The sequence below is a fragment of the Eulemur rufifrons genome, chromosome 7 (assembly GCF_041146395.1).
Source record: "Eulemur rufifrons isolate Redbay chromosome 7, OSU_ERuf_1, whole genome shotgun sequence".
Lineage (NCBI taxonomy): Eukaryota > Metazoa > Chordata > Mammalia > Primates > Lemuridae > Eulemur > Eulemur rufifrons.
This window is the reverse complement of record NC_090989.1, coordinates 128,704,864-128,723,389: the sequence shown is the minus strand read 5'-3', so window position 1 is coordinate 128,723,389 and position 18,526 is coordinate 128,704,864. Positions and strand designations below refer to the sequence as shown.

Genomic DNA, 18,526 nt, shown 5'->3' with positions numbered 1-18,526 from the left:
CATTCAGTGGATGTGATGGCTAATTTTGTGTGTCAACTTGATTGGGTCATGGGGTGCCCAGACATTTGGTCAAACATTATTCTGGGTGTGCCTGTGAGTGTGCTTCTGGATGAGGTTAGTATTTGAATCAGTAGACTGAGTATAGCAGATTGCCCTCTCTAATGTGAATGGGTCTCATCCAATCAATTGAAGACCTAAACAGAACAAAAAGACTAGGTAAGAGGGAACACATCCTGCCTGTTTGAGCTGAGACATTGGTCTTTTATGGCTTTGGATTTGAACTGAAAAATCCTCTCTTTTTGGATCTCAGGCCCGCTGGCTTTTGGACTGGAACTTATACCATTGGCTCTCCTGGTTCTCAGGCCTTTCAGCTCAGACTAGAACTACACCATGACCTCTCCTTGTTCCCCAGCTTGCCAACTGCAGATCTTGGGACTCCTCAGCCTCCATAATAATGTGAACCAACTCACTATTCTGTCTCTCAATATCAACATCTACATCTATATATTTATATCTATCTGCTTATCTATCATCTGTCTATCCATCTTCTATTGGTTCTGTTTCTTGGGAAGAACCCTGACTAACATAATGGATAAAAATAAAAGCAAGTGTGTTTAAGTTTTGGAAAACATGAATGGCACAAACCTCTACAGAAATTAATTGGTAAAGACTGTATTTGAAGTGAACTTTAAGCAGTTGCAAAAGCAAAAACCAAGAATGCTCTGGCAATGTCAAAATGGGACCTGAAATGAGAAAGTGAATAAATCCTGATATACATAATGGGGCAAAACCAAGCAGGGACTCAAAATAGTATAAAACAAAGGATAAAAATAGAGTTTTAGGTAATATCTGAAAGAGGCTACTTCCTTAGCCCAGTGCTTCCTGTATTGTTCCAAGACAGGATAGCAGGAAACAGAACACTGGTAGTTATTTTGTCATTAAAATGATCCATAAGCACATGCATTTGGTCAATTCAGGCTAACAATAAGTTAACTTAGTCATTTACTATAAGAATTCGTGGAGCTTTAGTATGCTAATGACCAACGTGCATCTCTAATAATATGAATTAGTTTTAAACCAAACATACCAGCAGCATATCATCACAAAGGACTTATTCCTTTAGTTTTTATTTTAAATATCTTGGAAAAGAAAATAAAATATAGGCCAGGCATAGTGGCTTATACCTATCATCCCAGAACTTTGGGAGGCCGAGGCAGTAGGATTGCTTAAGCCCAGGAGTTCAAGACCAATTTGAGCAACATACTGAGACCCCATCTCTATAAAAAATAAATTATTAGCCAGGCATGATGGCGCATGTTTGTAGTCCTAGCTCCTTGGGTGGCTGAGGAGGGAGGATCACATGATCCCAGGAGTTCAAGGCTTCAGTGAACTACAATCATGCCATTGTACTCTAGCTTAGGTGTCAGAGTGACACTCTATCCCAAAGAAATGAATAAATAAATGTTCAAGCATTATATATGTTTTTGGAATTATATAAAATAAATGGAAGAACATCTGCTGAACATATCCCAAAAGAGAATATTTGATAATACCAGAATCTCACAATTGGTAAATGAAAACAAGTAACAATGAGAAATATAGAAAATAAGTGAAATAGAAGACATAAGTCTGACTATATCATTAATAATATGAAATAAAAATGGATTAAGCATCCAATCAAAATGCAAATTTTTTCTGAATAAAATAATTTAAGATCCAACTATATACTGTCAACAGGAAACACATATTAGAATAAAAGACACAAATACATCAAAAGTAAAAGGATGAAAAAAGATGATATGCAAACAGCAACCGTAAGAAGTCTGGAATGGCAATACTAATGCAAGAAAAATAGGCTTTAATACAAAAAATGTTACTAGAGATAAAGGGAAACATTTTGTAATCAGAAGATGGTCCACCCTATAGAAAGTTATAAAAGTTATATGCATATATGCACCTAACAAAAGAGCCCTAAACACATGAAATAAAAAATATCAGAATTGAAGAGAGATATAGACAATCAGCAATAATATTTGGAAATTGCAATATCTCACTTTCAATAACAGAACAACCAAGCAGATCAATAAGGAAATAGAAAACTTGAGCATTATAGACCTATAAGTATTGACCTGACAGCTATCTGTAGAACACTCACCCAACAACAGCAAAATAAGCATTCTTTCTTTCTTTCTTTTATTTTGTCCAGTGGGAGGGTTAATAACATAAGTACCTGTACAAGAAGTTTAATTTTGCTTGTTTGTTTGTTTTTTCCTCTTGTTGTTTCCTGCATTAACAGTTCCCTTCAGGGTTATCTTTTCTTTTTCTTTTATTTTCTTCTTTTTGTCAGAATGCACATTCTTAAACGCACATGGAAAATTCTCCATGTTAAACCATATGCCACATCATTAAATAAACCTCAATAAATTTAAAAGATTAAAATCATACAAAGTGTGTTCTCTAATCACAATGTAGTGGAACTGAAAATTAATAACAAAGAAATTTAAAAACATCACAAATAGGTGGACATTAAACAACATATTGTTAAATAATCAAGGTCACAGATAAAGAAAAGATCCTAAGGGAACCAAGAAAAAAGAAAAAAATATAAAGGAGCTCCAATACGTCTGGCAGCAGACTTCTAAGTGGAAACCTTATAGGCCAGGAGAGAGTGGCATAACATATTCCAAGTGCTGAAGGACAAGAACCTTAACCCTAGAATATTATATCCTGCAAAAATATCCTTCAAACATGAAGGAGAAATAAAGACTTTCCCAGACATACAAAAGCTAAAGGATTTCGTCAACACCAGACCTGTCCTACAAGAAATGCAAAAAAGAAGTTCCTGAATCTGAAAGAAAAGGACATTAATCAACAATAAGAAATGATCTAAAGGTATACAATTCACTGGTAATAGTAAGTACACAAATACAGAATATCCTATTGCTGTAATTGTGCTATATAAAGCTCTTATATCTTGATTAGGAAGACTAAAAGACAAACCCATCAAAAATAAGTACAATGACAATTTGAGAGATATGTAGTTTAAAAAGATATGGATGGAAACAACAAAAAGTTCAAAAGCAGGGGGATGGAGTTAAAGGGTAGAATTTCTGTTAGATTTCTCTTTGCTTGTTTGTTTGTTTGTAAGCAGAGTTGTCAAATGTTTAAAATAATTGGATATAATTTTTTTTGCAAGGCTCATAACCTCAAACAAAAACCTACAACAGATACACAAAAAATAAAAAGCAAGAATTCAAAACACAGTAACAGATAAAATCACTTTTAACAAGGGAAGACAGGAAGGAAGGAAGAAAGAAAAGAGAAGACCATAAAACAACCAGAAATCAAATAACAACATGGCAGTAGTAAGTCCTTACCTATCAATACTAACACTGAATATGAATGGACTAAACTCTTCCATCAAAAGACATAGGGTGGCTGAATGGTTTAAGAAAAACAACATTCAACTGTACATTGTCTGCAAGAAACCCACCTCACCTATAAAGACATACAGAGATCAAAAATAAAGTGATAGAAAAAGCTATTCCATGCAAATGGAGATTAAAAAAGAGCAGGAGTAGCTATTCTTCCATAGATAAAATAGCTATTCTTTTATAGGTAAAATAGACTTCAATACAAAAAATGTAAAAAGAGACAAAGAAGGTAGTTATATAATGATAAAGGGATCAATTCAGCAAGAGGATATAATAATTCTAAATATATATGCACCCAACACTGGAGCACCCAGATATACAAAGCAAATTTTATCGGAGTTAAAGAGAGAGATAAATTCCAATACAATAATCACTGGAAACATCAAGACTCTGCTTTCAGCATTGGACAGATCATCCAGATAGAAAAACAACAAATAAAACCTTGGACTTAATCTGTCTTACAGACCAAATGGACTTAATAGGTATTTACAGAACATTTTTCAACAGCTGCAGAATACACGTTGTTTTCTTCAGCCCATGAATCATTCTCAAGGATAAACCACACATTAGGCCATAAAACAAGCATTCAAAAATTCCAAAAAATTGAAATCATTTCAAGTATTTTCTCTAACTGCAATGAAATAAAAATAGAAATCAATAACAAGAGGCAAATTGGAAAATATACAAACACAAGGAAATTAAACAATATGCTCCTCAATGACCAGTGTATCAATGAGGAGATTAAGAAGGAAATTTAAAAATTTCCAGAAGCAAATGAAAATGAAAACACAACATATTAAAACCTATGAGATATGGCAAAAGTGATAAGATGAAAGTTTATAGCAATAAGTGCCTACATCGGAAAAGTAGAAAAGTTTCAAATAACAAGATGAAATAAAAAAAAAAAGCTTCAAATAAACAACCTAACAATGCATGTCAAAGAACTAGAAAAACAAGAGCAAACCAAACCCAAAATTAGTAGAAGAAAAGAAACAATAAAGATCAGAATAGAAATAAATAAAATTGAAACAAAAAAATACAAAAGGTCAACAAACAAAAAGCTGTTTTTTTTTAAAAAAATAAAAAAAATTAACACACCTATAGCCAAATTGACTAAGAAAAAAAGAGAGATGGCCCAAATAAATAAAGTCAGAAATGAAAAAAGAGACATTACAACTGATACTGCAGAAATCCAAAGGGTCATTAGAGACTGCTATGAGCAACTAGTCTGCTGATAAATTGGAAAACCTAGAAGAAATAAATAAATTCCTAGACACATAAAACCTACCAAGATTGAACCAGGAAGAAATGTAAAACCTGAATAAACCAATAACAAGTAATGAGATAGAAGCAGTAATAAAGTCTCCCAACAAAGAAAAGCCCAGGATCTGATGACTGCTGAATTCTACCAAGCATACAAAGAACAACTAAAACCAATCCTACCCAAACTATTCCAAAAAATCAAGGAAGAGAGAATACTCCCAAACTCATTCTATGAGGCATGTATCACACTGATACCAAAAGCAGACAAAGACACAATAAAAAAGAAAGCTATAAGCTAATATCTCTGATAAACATACATGCAAAAATCCTTAACAAAATACAAGCAAACAGAATTCAACAGCACATTAAAAAGGTTATTCTTCACAATCAAGTGGGATTCATACCAGGGATATAAGAATGGTTCGACATATGCAAACCAATCAATGTGATACATTGTATCAACAGAACGAAGACAAAAATAATATGATCATTTCAATTGACGCTGAAAAAGAATTCCATAAAATTCAACATCCCTTCGTGATTAAAAACTCTCAAAAAAATGGGTACAGAAGGATCTTACCTCAACACAATAAAAGCCATATATGACAGACCCACAGCTAGTATCATACTGAATGGGAAAAACTGGAAGCCTTTCCTCTAAGATCTGGAACATGACAAAGATGCCCACTTTCACCACTGTTATTCCACGTAGTACTGGAAGTTCTAGCTAGAGCAATCAGACAAGAGAAAGAAATAAGGGAGTCTAAATTGGAAAGGAAGTAGTCAAATTATCCTTGTTTGCATACAATATGATCTTATATCGAGAGAACCCTAAAGACTTTACCCCAAAACTATTAGAACTGATAAACAAATTCAGGAAAGTTGCAGGATACAAAATCAACATACAAAAATCAGCAGCATTTCTGTATGCTAACAGTAAACAATCTGAAAAAGAAACCAAGAAAATAATCTCATTTACAATAGCTACAAATAAAATAAAACACCTAGGAATAAACAACACAAAAATTGAAAAGATATTCCATGCTCATGGATTGGAAGAATTAATATTTTTTAAATGTCCATGTTATCCAAAGCAATCTACAGATTCAATGCAATCCCCATCAAAATATGAATGGCATTCTTCACAGAAGTAGAAAAAATAATCCTAAAATTTATATGGAACCACAAAAGATCCAGAATAGACAAAGCCATCCTGAGCAAAAAGAACAAAACTAGAGGAACCGCATTATATTTCAAATTATATTTGACTCAAATTATAACACAGAGCTGTAGTAGCCAAAACACTGTGGTACTGGTATAAAAACAGACACAGAAACCAATGGAACAGACTAGAGAACCCAGAAATAAATCTACACATCTACAGTGAACTTATCTTTGACAAAGGTGCCAACAACATGCAATGGGGAAAGGACAGTCTTTTCAATAAATGGTGCTGGGAAAACTGGATATGCATATGCAGAAGAATGAAACTAGACCCTTATCTCTTGCCATATACAAAAATGAAATGAAAATGGATTAAAGAATTAAATCTAAGAACTGAAACTATGAAATTACTAAAATAAAACGTTGGAAAAATGCTTCAGCACATTTGTCTGGGCAAAGACTTCTTGAGTATTATGCCCAAAGCACAGGCAACCAAAGCAAAATTGGACAAATGAAATCACATTAAGCTAAAGAGCTTCTGCACAGCAAAGGAAACACTCAATAAAGTGAAGAGACAACCCATAGAATGAGAGAAAATATTTGCAAACTACCCATCTGACAAGGGATTGATAACTAAAATATATAAGAAGCTCCCACAACTCAACAGAAAAAAAATCAAATAATCTGACTAAAAAATGGGTAAAGGATCTGAATAGACATTTCTCAGAAAAAGACATACAAATGGCCAATAGGTATATGAAAAAATGCTCAACATCATGAGTCATCAGAGAAATGCAAATCAAAACTACAATGAGATACCTACCAACTCACCCCAGTTAAAGTGGCTTTTATCAAAAGGACAGGCAATAACGAATGCTGGCGAGGATGTGGAGAAAGGGTAACCCTTGTGCACTGATGGTGGGAATGTAAATTAGTGCAATCACTATGGAACACAGTATGGAGGTTTCTCAAAAAACTGAAAACAGAAGTACATGTGACCCAGCAATCTCACTGCTGGGTATATATCCAAAGGATGGGAATTTGATATATCAAAAAGATATCTGCACTCCCATGTTTATTGCAGCACTATTCACAATAGCCAAGATAAGGAATCAACCTAAGTATCCATCAATAGATGAATGGATAAAGAAATTGTAGTACATATACATGGTGTAATAATATTATATAGCCACAAAAGAATGAAATTCTGCCAATTGCAATGACATGGATGTAGATGGAGAACATTATGTTAAATGAAATAAGACAAGCATAGAAAGACAAATATCGCATATTCTCACTCATATGGGGGAGCTAAATATTAAAAACAATTGATCTCACGGATATAGAGAGTAAAATGATGGTTACCAGAGGCGAGGAATGGTAATGGGGAGTGAAGGATATAGTAAGGATGGTTAATGTGTACAAAAATATAGTTAGAATGAACAATATTTTATAGCACAACAAAGTGATTATAACCAACAATAAGTTAGAGTATACTTTAAAATAACTAAAAGAGTAGAATCAGAATGTCCCTAACACAAAAAATGTTAAATGCCTGAAGTGATGGATGACCCAATTACACTGATTTGATAAATTTGCATTGTATTCCTGTATCAAAACATCACATGTATTCTATAAATATATACAACTGTTATGTACCCATAATCATTTTAAAAATAAATAAAAAAATAAAAGAAAGAAAGAAAAAAAAGAAAAACCCATTGCTAACATTATACTCAGTGATGAAAAATTAAAAGATTTTCCCCCAAGATAACAAATAAAATAAGGATGTTGCTTTCCACTTCTGTTCAAAATTGTACTGGAAGTTTAGCCAGGGCAATTACACAAAAATAGGTAATAAAAGGCATTCTAGGCCGGGTGCGGTGGCTCACGCCTGTAATCCTAGCACTCTGGGAGGCCAAGGCGGGTGGATTGTTTGAGCTCAGGAGTTTGAGACCAGCTTGAGCAAGAGCAAGACCCCGTCTCTACTAAAAATAGAAAGAAATTATATGGACAGCTAAAAAAATATATATAGAGAAAAATTAGCTGGGCATGGTGGTGCATGCCTGTAGTCCCAGCTACTCAGGAGGCTGAGGCAGGAGGATTGCTTGAGCCCAGGAGTTTGAGGTTGCTGTGAGCTAGGCTGACACCACGGCACTCTAGTCCAGGCAACAGAGTGAGACTCTGTCAAAAAAAAAAAAAAGACACTCTAATTGGAAAAGAAGAAGGAAAACTATTTCTATTTTCAGATGATGTGATCTTAAACAGAAAAATAATAAAGAATCCATCCCAACAGTATTAGAAGTATTAAATAAGTTCTGCAAAATTGCAGGATAAAAGCTGATAATGCAAAAATCAGTCATACTTCTGTATACCAGCAATGAACTATCTCCAAAAATGAAGTAAGAAAACAATTCTATTTATAATAGCATCAAAAATAATAAAATATTCAGGAATAAATTCAACCAAAGAAGTGGACAAATTGTGGACTGAAAATTATAAAGTATTGTTGAAAAAATTAAAGAAGATATAAATAAATGGAAAAAACATTCCATCTTCATGAATCAGAAGACTTACTATTGTTAAGATGATAGTACTCTACAAATTGATCAACAGAGTCAATACAATCACTATCAGAAGCCCAGTGACTTCTTTGTAGAAACAGACAAGCTAATGATAAAATTCATATGAAATTATAAGGGACCCAGAATAGTCAGAACAACCTTGAAGGATAGGAATAAAGATGGAAGACCCACACTTCCCCATTTCAAAACTTACTACAACTATATTAGTCAAGACAGCATGGTACTGGCATACAGATGGACATACAGATCAATAGAATGAAACTGAGAATCCAGAAATAAACCCTCATACTTTTGGTCAATTGATTTCTGACAAGAGAAGTAAGACCATTCAATAAAGAAATCTTAATTTTTTAACAAAAGGTGCTGTGACAATTGGATATTCATACAAAAAATTAAATGAAATTGGGCCCATACCTCAAGCTACATATAAAAATCAACTCTAAATGGATCAAAGACCTAAATGTAAGAGACCAAATTATTAAACTATTAGAAGAAAACATAGGAGTAAATCTCCATGACCTTGGGATAAGCAATGGTTTCTTAGATACAACCCCCAAAGTACAAGGTACAACAGAAAAAGTAGAGAAATTGGATAAGACCAAAATTAATACTTTTGTGCTTCAAAGGATGCCATCAAAAAATGAAAGGAAGACCTATAGAATAAGAAAAGAAAATTGTAAATCATATATTTGATAAGGAACTTGTATTTAGAATATATAAAGAACTCTTATAAGTCAATAATAAAAAGACAACTCAATTTTAAAATGGGTCAAGTATGTGAATAGACAGTTCTATAAAGAAGATATACAAATGGCCAATAAATACATGAAAGATGTTCAATATTATTAGCTATCAGGGAAATGCAAATTAAAACCATGATGAAATAGCATTTCATACACACTAGTACACCTATAATAAACCAGTCAGATAATAATAAATAAAAATTGTTGACAAGGAATTGAAGATCTTGGAACCTTAATATACTGCTGTCGGGAATGTAAAAAGAATGTTGCTTTGAGAGAAACTCTGGCAGTTCCTCAAATGTTAAACATAACGTTATCATATGATCCAGCAATTTCACTTCCGGTATATATCCAAAAGATATGAAAACATAGGTTGACACAAAAACTTGTACATGAATGTTTAATGGCAGCATTATTCATGTTAGCCCCAAAGTGGTAACAACTCAAATGTCTAGCAATTGATGAATGATACACAAAATGCAGTATATCCGTACATTGGAATATTATTTGGCAATAAAAAGGAGGGAGGTACTGCATACAGCCACAACATGGGTGAACCTTGAAAACATTATGCTAAGTGAAAAAAAGCCAATCACGAAGGACCACATATTGATGATTCCATTTATATGAAATGATTAGAGTAGGCAAATCTATAAACGCAGAATGTAGATTAATGGTTGCCTAGGGCTAGAGGGGTGGGGGCACTGTAGTGGTTAGGGGTGATGGCTATGTGCTATGAGGTTTCTTTGCCGGGTAATAAAATGTTCTCAAATTGATTATGATTATGGATGCACAGTTCTGTGATTATACTAAAAGCCATCAAAATTTACACTTCATATGGGTGAATTATATGTTGTATGATATATTAATTATATCTTAATAAACTTAACTAAAAAAAGAGTTAATACTTAGTATAAGCCAGACTACTTTCTATAAAAAAATGTAAGTTGTTATATTTCTACAAAGCTCATTTTTTTGTTTAGGCATGTTACACATTTCTTTCTCCCTAGTATATTTAAGACTCAAGATGGGTTAACATGACCTAATACTAACCATGGCTCCTTTACATGCATGCAAAATAAAATGCTAAAAAATGGCAATTATAGCATTCAAGCCAAAGCATACTTTGGTGAGCAAGTATGCCCTAACAAGCCACCTGTATTCTTTAATTTTGAAAACACAGATATGGCTATGCTTATCTTTCTATTAAGCTTAGCAGATTCTTTTCTGCCTGATTTTGTCATCATTTTGCCATTTATATGTTTATTATAGTATCAGGTAATGGTCAGGCATTGTTCAATTGGTATACTGAATCTATTTGCCCTTAAATCTATAAGTCTTACAGAGTAAGTGTTTTTTTTTTTTCTAAATGAATACGGTGGCATAGTTACATCAAACAATTTAGCTAAAATAAGATGCTTTGAAATATCAACAATCTGCCATATTATTTTCTATTACAATTTCATATTGAGTATCTTCAGAGCAAAGGAAAGTCTCTTAGGCGAAAGTAGTCATTTTCATGATCAAACATGTTCTTCTTAAGTCCATTCATTTTCATTTTATTCCATAAACATTGATTCTCTCTCTCCCTTATTACTCAGTACTTGGCACTGTTAGAAGATGCTTATATGAGAGTCACTCTTAGTTGAATAGAAGCATAACTTTGTATGAGGAACCAATCAGCATGAATTAGACACTTACTAAGGGAAGAGATCATGCTCAATGCTTTACATGTGGTTTTAGCTTCTCAAAACAATCCTCTGTCACCAATTTTATGATTACCATTTAATAGACGAAAAATCTGAGCTTAGGGAAGGTAAACACCTTGTTGAAATTGCAGATTAGGAATCTAAATATTTGTCTCTTTCCAAAGCTGATTCTCTTTCTCCAATAGTGTGTTTTATGCCTTATGCCTGCTGTGCCAAAGCACAGTTTCTCTTGTTAGGCTTTGCAGCAGTGTCTTTCTGGGTCAGCCAAATTTCAGAAATGAGAAAGCAGTCTAAGCTTTACCTACAAACCTTTTCAGAAGTGGAACATTTAACTTACACAGCCATTGGCCCCCATAGTGACTTTTTGTTGTTATTTTCAAAGAATTTCCTTAGAATCTCACTATTTCTTACTCTGCTGTAAAGCAATGGCAATGTCGTCAAAGGGTTCTAATATTAGCAGTTGCCCTACATCTTTTAAATCTCCTAACTATTCCGTGAATGTAAGTAATTACCAATATTGTTCCTTCTATGACTTTCGTTCCATATTTATCCAGCTGACTATGATTGTGAAATGCACACACCAATGACCAATTTCTTTATATCTTAAATCTTTAAGCAAGTATCAGTATCAGAACAGGGATTCTACAATGCTCTGACACCTCACACAATGCCCCATAGTCTGCATGACATGCCTCATACATATTTGGGGTTGCCCTTTTGATGGCAGTTATTATTATGCAGTACATCCCACGTTTATTATCAATTCTTCTCTTGCTTGCTACTAACCAAAGAATAGGGCAATCAAATGATCACATATGTGAATAGCAGGAAATAGGCAAAATGGGAAAATTAGGCTTGGACTTTTAAAAACACTGTTTTTTTTTTTTAATATAAACATTACAGGGGATGTAAGGAAACAAGAAATAAAGGTTAGAAGAGGGATAATTTTACAGTTTGAAGTCAATTTTATCTTTATTCTGCCTGTCTTAGCAGATTTTAATTCACTACCCAAAGGGTCAAGACTGTGTATAAATGAAATTATGTGTAAAGGATAAGATTTTTCTACTTAAGCTTCAACTATGAATAGAGCAGATATTTTCCTATAAGGAAAACTAATTCTTTAGGGAAGGATAATTGGACCTTGATATTTTATCTTACCCTTTTTATTTCGATGTATGACAAGATAAAAAGATTTGTCATCTCACTAGAAAAGCAATCATGAGTACAGAATCATACTGGAGAAATATTTTGTTTTTTAAGTACCTACCTGTTTTAACAGATCTTTAACAGCTAACATTGTCAAAGGAAAGTAATATAGTGTGTGGATTTGTAGTGCTAATCTGAAAAAATTATCTATATTCCGAAAGGCGAAGATATAAAGACACCCAGCTTCCGCCACCAAGAATATCACTAACTCTAATATTTGAACTAAGATACAGGCCAATCAGTTCTTAAAATCATTAAATGCTCTTCTTAACGAGGAGGGGAAAGAATTCAAATGGTATTAATGAGTGGATTTAGCTGAGAACAATATCTGAAGAGAAACTGTACAATACAAGGTTAATATACAGTTCTCCAACAGGGCGTTTAGATTGTTTTGTTTTGTTTTGTTTTGTTTTTTTGGTATATTTTAAACAAGAGGTTATTTGAGTTATCCAGTACATGGTCAAATCCTTATGATTTAAGGATTTTTGATCCAGATAGTGGACCATGTAATTTTTCCTTTCCTGTCTGGTTAGTCCACCCCTTGACTCCCTTACTTCTTATTAGCAACAATCTCACTTCCAGAGAGTGTAGGTGCAGAAGGAGAGATGGCAGTAAAACATTCATCTCCACTAAGCTGAAGAAACACAGGTTTAAGAGAAATCTGCAGATTTTATGACAAATTCCTCAGTTCTCCATTATGACAGATAATTGGAAGCTGATTAAGATTAAATGAATTTAATTTTTCTTAAATCTCACCAGTATCATCACATAGTTACATTTTCCCCCAAGATGTTATCAGATAAAATAAAGCTTTACTCCTAGAAGAAGATTCTGTACATGCTCACAGCCCTTGCCTAGGTCTATCCTGAAGGCCACCAACGGCAGGCTCCGGTCTTGCTGCATATTACTGCCAGAGGAATCTTTTCTGTCTCCTCTGCAGCAAGGCCCACGTGAAGAGCCTTAACTCCACTTTTCCCTGTTCCTTGGTGGGACAATTTTGAGTTGTCCCACATAGTCTCTTCATTCTTATCCAGCAAGATGGAGCCCCAGATGTCCACAGGTTCAACTATCTCATGAACACACTCTTATGTTTGGCTTTCCTTTTTTTTTTCTGTCATACTTCTCTATTCTTTCATCATGCTTCCTGTGTCACCCCTCCCAAACAAATTATTTACATATATATTGTCTCATAATTTGTTTTATATCATTTTGGTTTTTAGGGGAGAGACCCAAATTGAAGCAGTAATGAAGAAATTACCTTACTTCTCTATCTATATAAAATGGCCAGAAAAGGCAAGTTTATTGAAACAAAGTAGATGACCAGTTGCCTAGGGCTGGACATGAGAATACAGATTAACTATAAATGGGCATGAGAGACTTTCCTTGGGGGATAAGACATATTTTACAACTGATTTATGGTGATAGCTGACCCCCTCAATAAAGTTACTAAAACTCATTGCATTGTATACTTGAAATAAATGAATTTGATGATGTATAAATATACCTCAATAAAGTGGTTAAAAATTTACCTTAGTTTTCATGGACAGATGGTAAGATCCAGAGAGGTCAAGTGCCCAAGGTTACACAGCAAATATTTGTCAGAGAAAAGAACAGAGTTTAGACCATTTGACTACCCTAAGAAATAGCATTTTTCTGTGGACTAAAATGATCTTGCTCATTAAAAATTAAAAGTCACAAGAAAGTCAAAAAAGCACCAATTAAACCAAATATCAATATATTTATGACACTAATTAAAATAATTATCATTTATTCAGTGCTTTATGCTAAATTATTTATCTAGATTATCTCACTTAATATCAAAGTGGGTCACAAGGCAGGAATTATTAGTATCTGTTTCTTACACGTGGGGAAATGAAGCAGGAAGGGGGTAACTGACTTGTCAAAGGTCACACGGCTTGTATGAGGCTGAGTGGGGAGTCACTCACGGCAGTCTGATACCAGAGTGCTTGCTTGCAACTACTATAATATAGCACTTCTTCTGGAACTAGGATTTCCATCTCCTCCCACTCCTGCATGACGAAAGAAAGAGCTCCTTACCTCATTGTTGAGTTTGTTTATCTGCTGCTTGGTCTCCTCTGCTTTGATGAAGAGAACAGCAGTTCCAATCTCTGGGTCTGAAAAAGCGACACACACACAGAATGGGTCCTTTAGGAATCAGCCTCAAATTTGAGGATGGAGATAATTAGAATATGAAAGGAAGCCCAAGCTACCATGTTTAACCTTTTCTGATGTCTGTGCACTGTAAGTTCTGTCTTCCTGGGATCAGACAAGCTTCTTGTACTCCTCTGGTTGGCACCTGTTATACTCTTTGGAACTAGGTAGACATCATGGTGACAACGGTGACTACAGTGATTGGATGTGTCCATGGCAAATCTTATATTCCCCCCAAACACAATCTCTACCATGTCCCAAGACGGCACATTTTCTCGTTTTTGACCATTCTCTAAAAACATATCACAGTCAGTGCCCAAGTCATAGAAAAGGGATGTTATTTTTCCCCTCTTCCCTTTCCTAACATTGATTCTTGTGCCGATGGGCACAGTTTCCTCCCACCTCTATTTCAGGGACTAATCTCCACTGCAGTTTTCCTGTCTCTTCCTGTGTCAGTCTGAATAGTAATTTCTTCCATTTTTTAGTTCTCTTTCTCCACTATTTCTCTACTTTACTCTCCCAAATACGTTTGTTTCTTCCAAGGACAAAAATACAGATTAGTCAGTGGCTGCTGGAGTGGAAAGGATTTGACAGAATATAAATATATATTTTATGATATGACCATCCTAATTCTGGTCAATTACAAGTAGAAAACTTGTTTGTGGGGGAAGAAAAGTCATTTGAAATAGTCTAAAGCAGAGTAATAAGAGCTCATTTTGCCGAAATATTTTGCAGAGATAATCCATTCATTCAATAAATGATTGCAGGTCACACACATTAGGCTAGCCCTCCTTTGGAGGATATGAATAAAGAAAATATAATTGACCCTTATGGAGCTTAGACTCTAGCAGGGAAAAGAAACATTGAAAAACATAATTATGCAATAGGCTTGAATTTCATATTAAGGGTAATAGAAAGCCAGTTTAGGGCTTTAAGCATAGGAGTGGGGTAATACAAGTAAATTTGCATTTTTAAAAAATTCACTCTGCATGGAAAACAGTGTGAGAACAGAGGAGAGATTTTTAGTAACAATGCAGGCCAGCAGTGGATGTGGCCAGGCAGAGCGGTGGCAGTAACTATAGAAAGTCTTGGACAGAACTGAGAGACATTTAGGAGGTTGAGTCAAGAAAACTTGTTGCTTGAATGGCTGAGTGTAGGGGTAGGTGATGGAGTAAGGGAGAGGAGAAAGCTAAGAGGGTGGTGGGACCAGAAATAGGTGGACGGAAGTGGTGAGGTTCTGTGCGTTGTCTTCAGGTGAGCCAAAAAGGAAAATGTCCAATTGAGACACACCACAAGCTTGCATTGCAAATACACCAGTTTGATGATAGCTATGATTTCTTTGACCCTTGCCCCAAGCAGGGTAATATTAACATATGTAAGTCAACTGAATTAATAAGTCAAGATTGTACTCCACCTCCTGTATTCTCCTCCCCCTCAATCAAGGAGTCTTACAAAGGACACTTCAGTTTCCGCAAAAGATGATGAATGCTAGAAAGAATTGTTGATTTAGATGAAATACTAGTATTCTACCAAACAGAGACACATCCCCAGACTTGTACATTCAAATGGCTTTCTGGAGCTTGGCTTTGTTCATAAAGGGACTCTCTAATCAGCAGGAGATCCTAACACAAGGGTCTTAGAACTTGTTAGAAAAGGGATGAGAGGGTGGGTGAGGATTGCCGGCCTTGCATCTGAAAGTTTGCTGGTAATTGTTTCGGATTGCCTATGCCTATTTAACACCTGTTCACTATTTCTGTCCTTATCAAATACAGGTGTGTCTTCTTTAGAGTTTTGCATTTCTAGCCTTCATCATATTGACAGATTCCTTTCCTTTTTATGAGCAATGAACTCATGATTGAGAGGGAGAGAAGCTTGGGTTAGGGTTAGGAGTGCCTTTACATTAATTCACTATCACTAAAGGTTAGTGCTTCATCTAGCTCTCCACCATTTCCAACATGTTTACATATTAATACTTCTGAAGCTCTTTATCCACTGAAAAACTGCAAATATATAACCTCTAATATAACCAATGTTCCTACAGAGCACAAACAACATGGCATTCCCTCTAGATAATGTTTTTGTGAATTAGTCTAAATTTATAACAGAAAAACATGGTTATCCTCTGTTGAATAGCAGAAATTTGAGTCTTCTCAACCAAATTCACCTTGGCTGCTAAATGACAGGTCATCTAGGCTAGACAAAGGAACAATTCCAAATAATATCATAATAACTTGGAGCTGGCACAGACCTAAGTCAAATTATTTAATGGCATTGGTAAAGTTCTATCATGTAGAGAATATTCTGAGAATGAGAAGGCAACAAGATGCCAATGAAAAACATTACAAGTTAAAAAGAAATATTGCCCCTTCGGAAAAGACTAAATATAGAGCTTACCTCCTAGAGGAGGAGAAATTCTGGGCTCTGCCCTGATTCGTTCAGAGCCAAAGTCAAAAGTCTGACTTTCTTCACTACTGTTTCCATCTTCAATTCCATCAACAATCCTATTTAAAATAAAGGAAATTGGTTGTGCATTTATATTCATGGATTCCAGTATTACTAGAAGACTTTAAAAAATATTGTGTTAAATTTCTAAATTCTAGATACTCTGGAGCTGTGCTATTCAATATGGCAACCATTAGCCTTATATTTATACTCAGTTTCAAAGCTTTAAGATACAGAAGTCCTCTTAACTAAATTCATATTAAATCACTATTTTGGCCGGGTGCGGTGGCTCACGCCTGTAATCCTAGCACTCTGGGAGGCCGAGGCGGGTGGATCGCTCGAGGTCAGGAGTTCGAGACCAGCCTGAGCAAGAGTGAGACCCCGTCTCTACTAAAAATAGAAAGAAATTATATGGACAACTAAAATATATATATATAGAAAAAATTAGCCGGGCATGGTGGCACATGCCTGTAGTCCCAGCTACTCGGGAGGCTGAGGCAGTAGGATCGCTTAAGCCCAGGAGTTTGAGGTTGCTGTGAGCTAGACTGACGCCACGGCACTCACTCTAGCCCGGGCAACAGAGTGAGACTCTGTCTCAAAAAAAAAAAAAAAATCACTATTTTATTTAGGCAAAAATACTTTAACGTAATGATTATTGCATCACAGAAAATAAATTTGATAACACCTCCACTCTAGACTTGGACAAAACTCTAACTGTGAGAGTTAAAGAATTATATTTAAATTACTGTCAGGACTTTAGTCTTCTTTCCTTGGTAAATAATATCTAGCACACTCCTTATTTTTTTTAAAAATGCAAGTCTATTATAGAAAATTTAAACATAAAGGTAATAAAAAATCAGAAAATAAAGATCACCTGTAATATACAGTCAACATCAAAATCATTTTCTCTGTATAGAATATATATTCTTTCTGAAAATGTCAGATGGTATTGTACATAAACCTTTCTTTCTCAGCTCTGATACATTCTCCTATTTATAATTTATTATTTTTAATATTAGTAAAAATTTAGGAAGAAGAATTAAGCAATATTTTCAAATTGTCATCTCCAACTGAAATCCTGAAAATTTCCTATTCACCTCCTTTTCACTAAACCTGTTTTGCTTATTTTCTAAGTATTCACTCTAAATGGATAAGCTACATTTTTTTTCAAATGAATAATTAAATGTACAATATATCAGAAAGATTACTTGCTTTACAAGTAGAAAAACAGAATTTGAATCCAGCTTTCAGTACTTAATATTGCTGAGATCTTAGACAAAATATTCAACCATGGATTTTCAATTCTTATTAATACAACTTTATAACAGAGATAACATGAACTACTTTATAGGCTTCTGAGAAGAATAAATGCAATAGTGAATGTGAAATTATCTAGCAAAGTATATGGAACATAGATTGCACTCAAATTTTTTTCTTGCTTCTATTTAGTATCCAGCTATTATGTGATTTTGATGACTGTCACTGCTATCATGAACTGTAGCCAACCCCCTTCCATATTTTTCAAGTCATGAATTTTTACCCTCAATCACCTTTAGTTGATTCTAAAGTGGTTTTTTTTTTAAATTAAAAACAAAGCCATGACATCTCACCTACTGAAGAGACCAGAAATAGAACTAAGCTTCAGCCACCTACAATGATAAGGAAAATATTGTATGGAAAATAAAAATCAGCATTTTGTTTTCTTCATAATTTCCACTCATTGCTCCATGAAACTTTTGGTAAGATCAGGAATTGAGGGGATAACATTGGTGGTGCTTGTTCCATCTCTTTTATTTTCATTATAAATT

General features: G+C 34.5%; 1 protein-coding gene across 1 annotated transcript in view; it reads right to left on the bottom strand.

Moving 5' to 3' along the window:
* Positions 1-18,526, bottom strand: part of KCNH8 (potassium voltage-gated channel subfamily H member 8) — a 363,798-nt gene that overhangs the window by 15,061 nt on the left and 330,211 nt on the right. Inside the window, exons 14-15 of the mRNA XM_069473285.1 lie at positions 16,671-16,777; positions 14,163-14,239 (exon numbers count right to left, since the gene is read on the bottom strand). Coding sequence (XP_069329386.1) covers positions 14,163-14,239; positions 16,671-16,777 — 184 coding nt within the window. The remainder of the gene's footprint in view (positions 1-14,162; positions 14,240-16,670; positions 16,778-18,526) is intronic.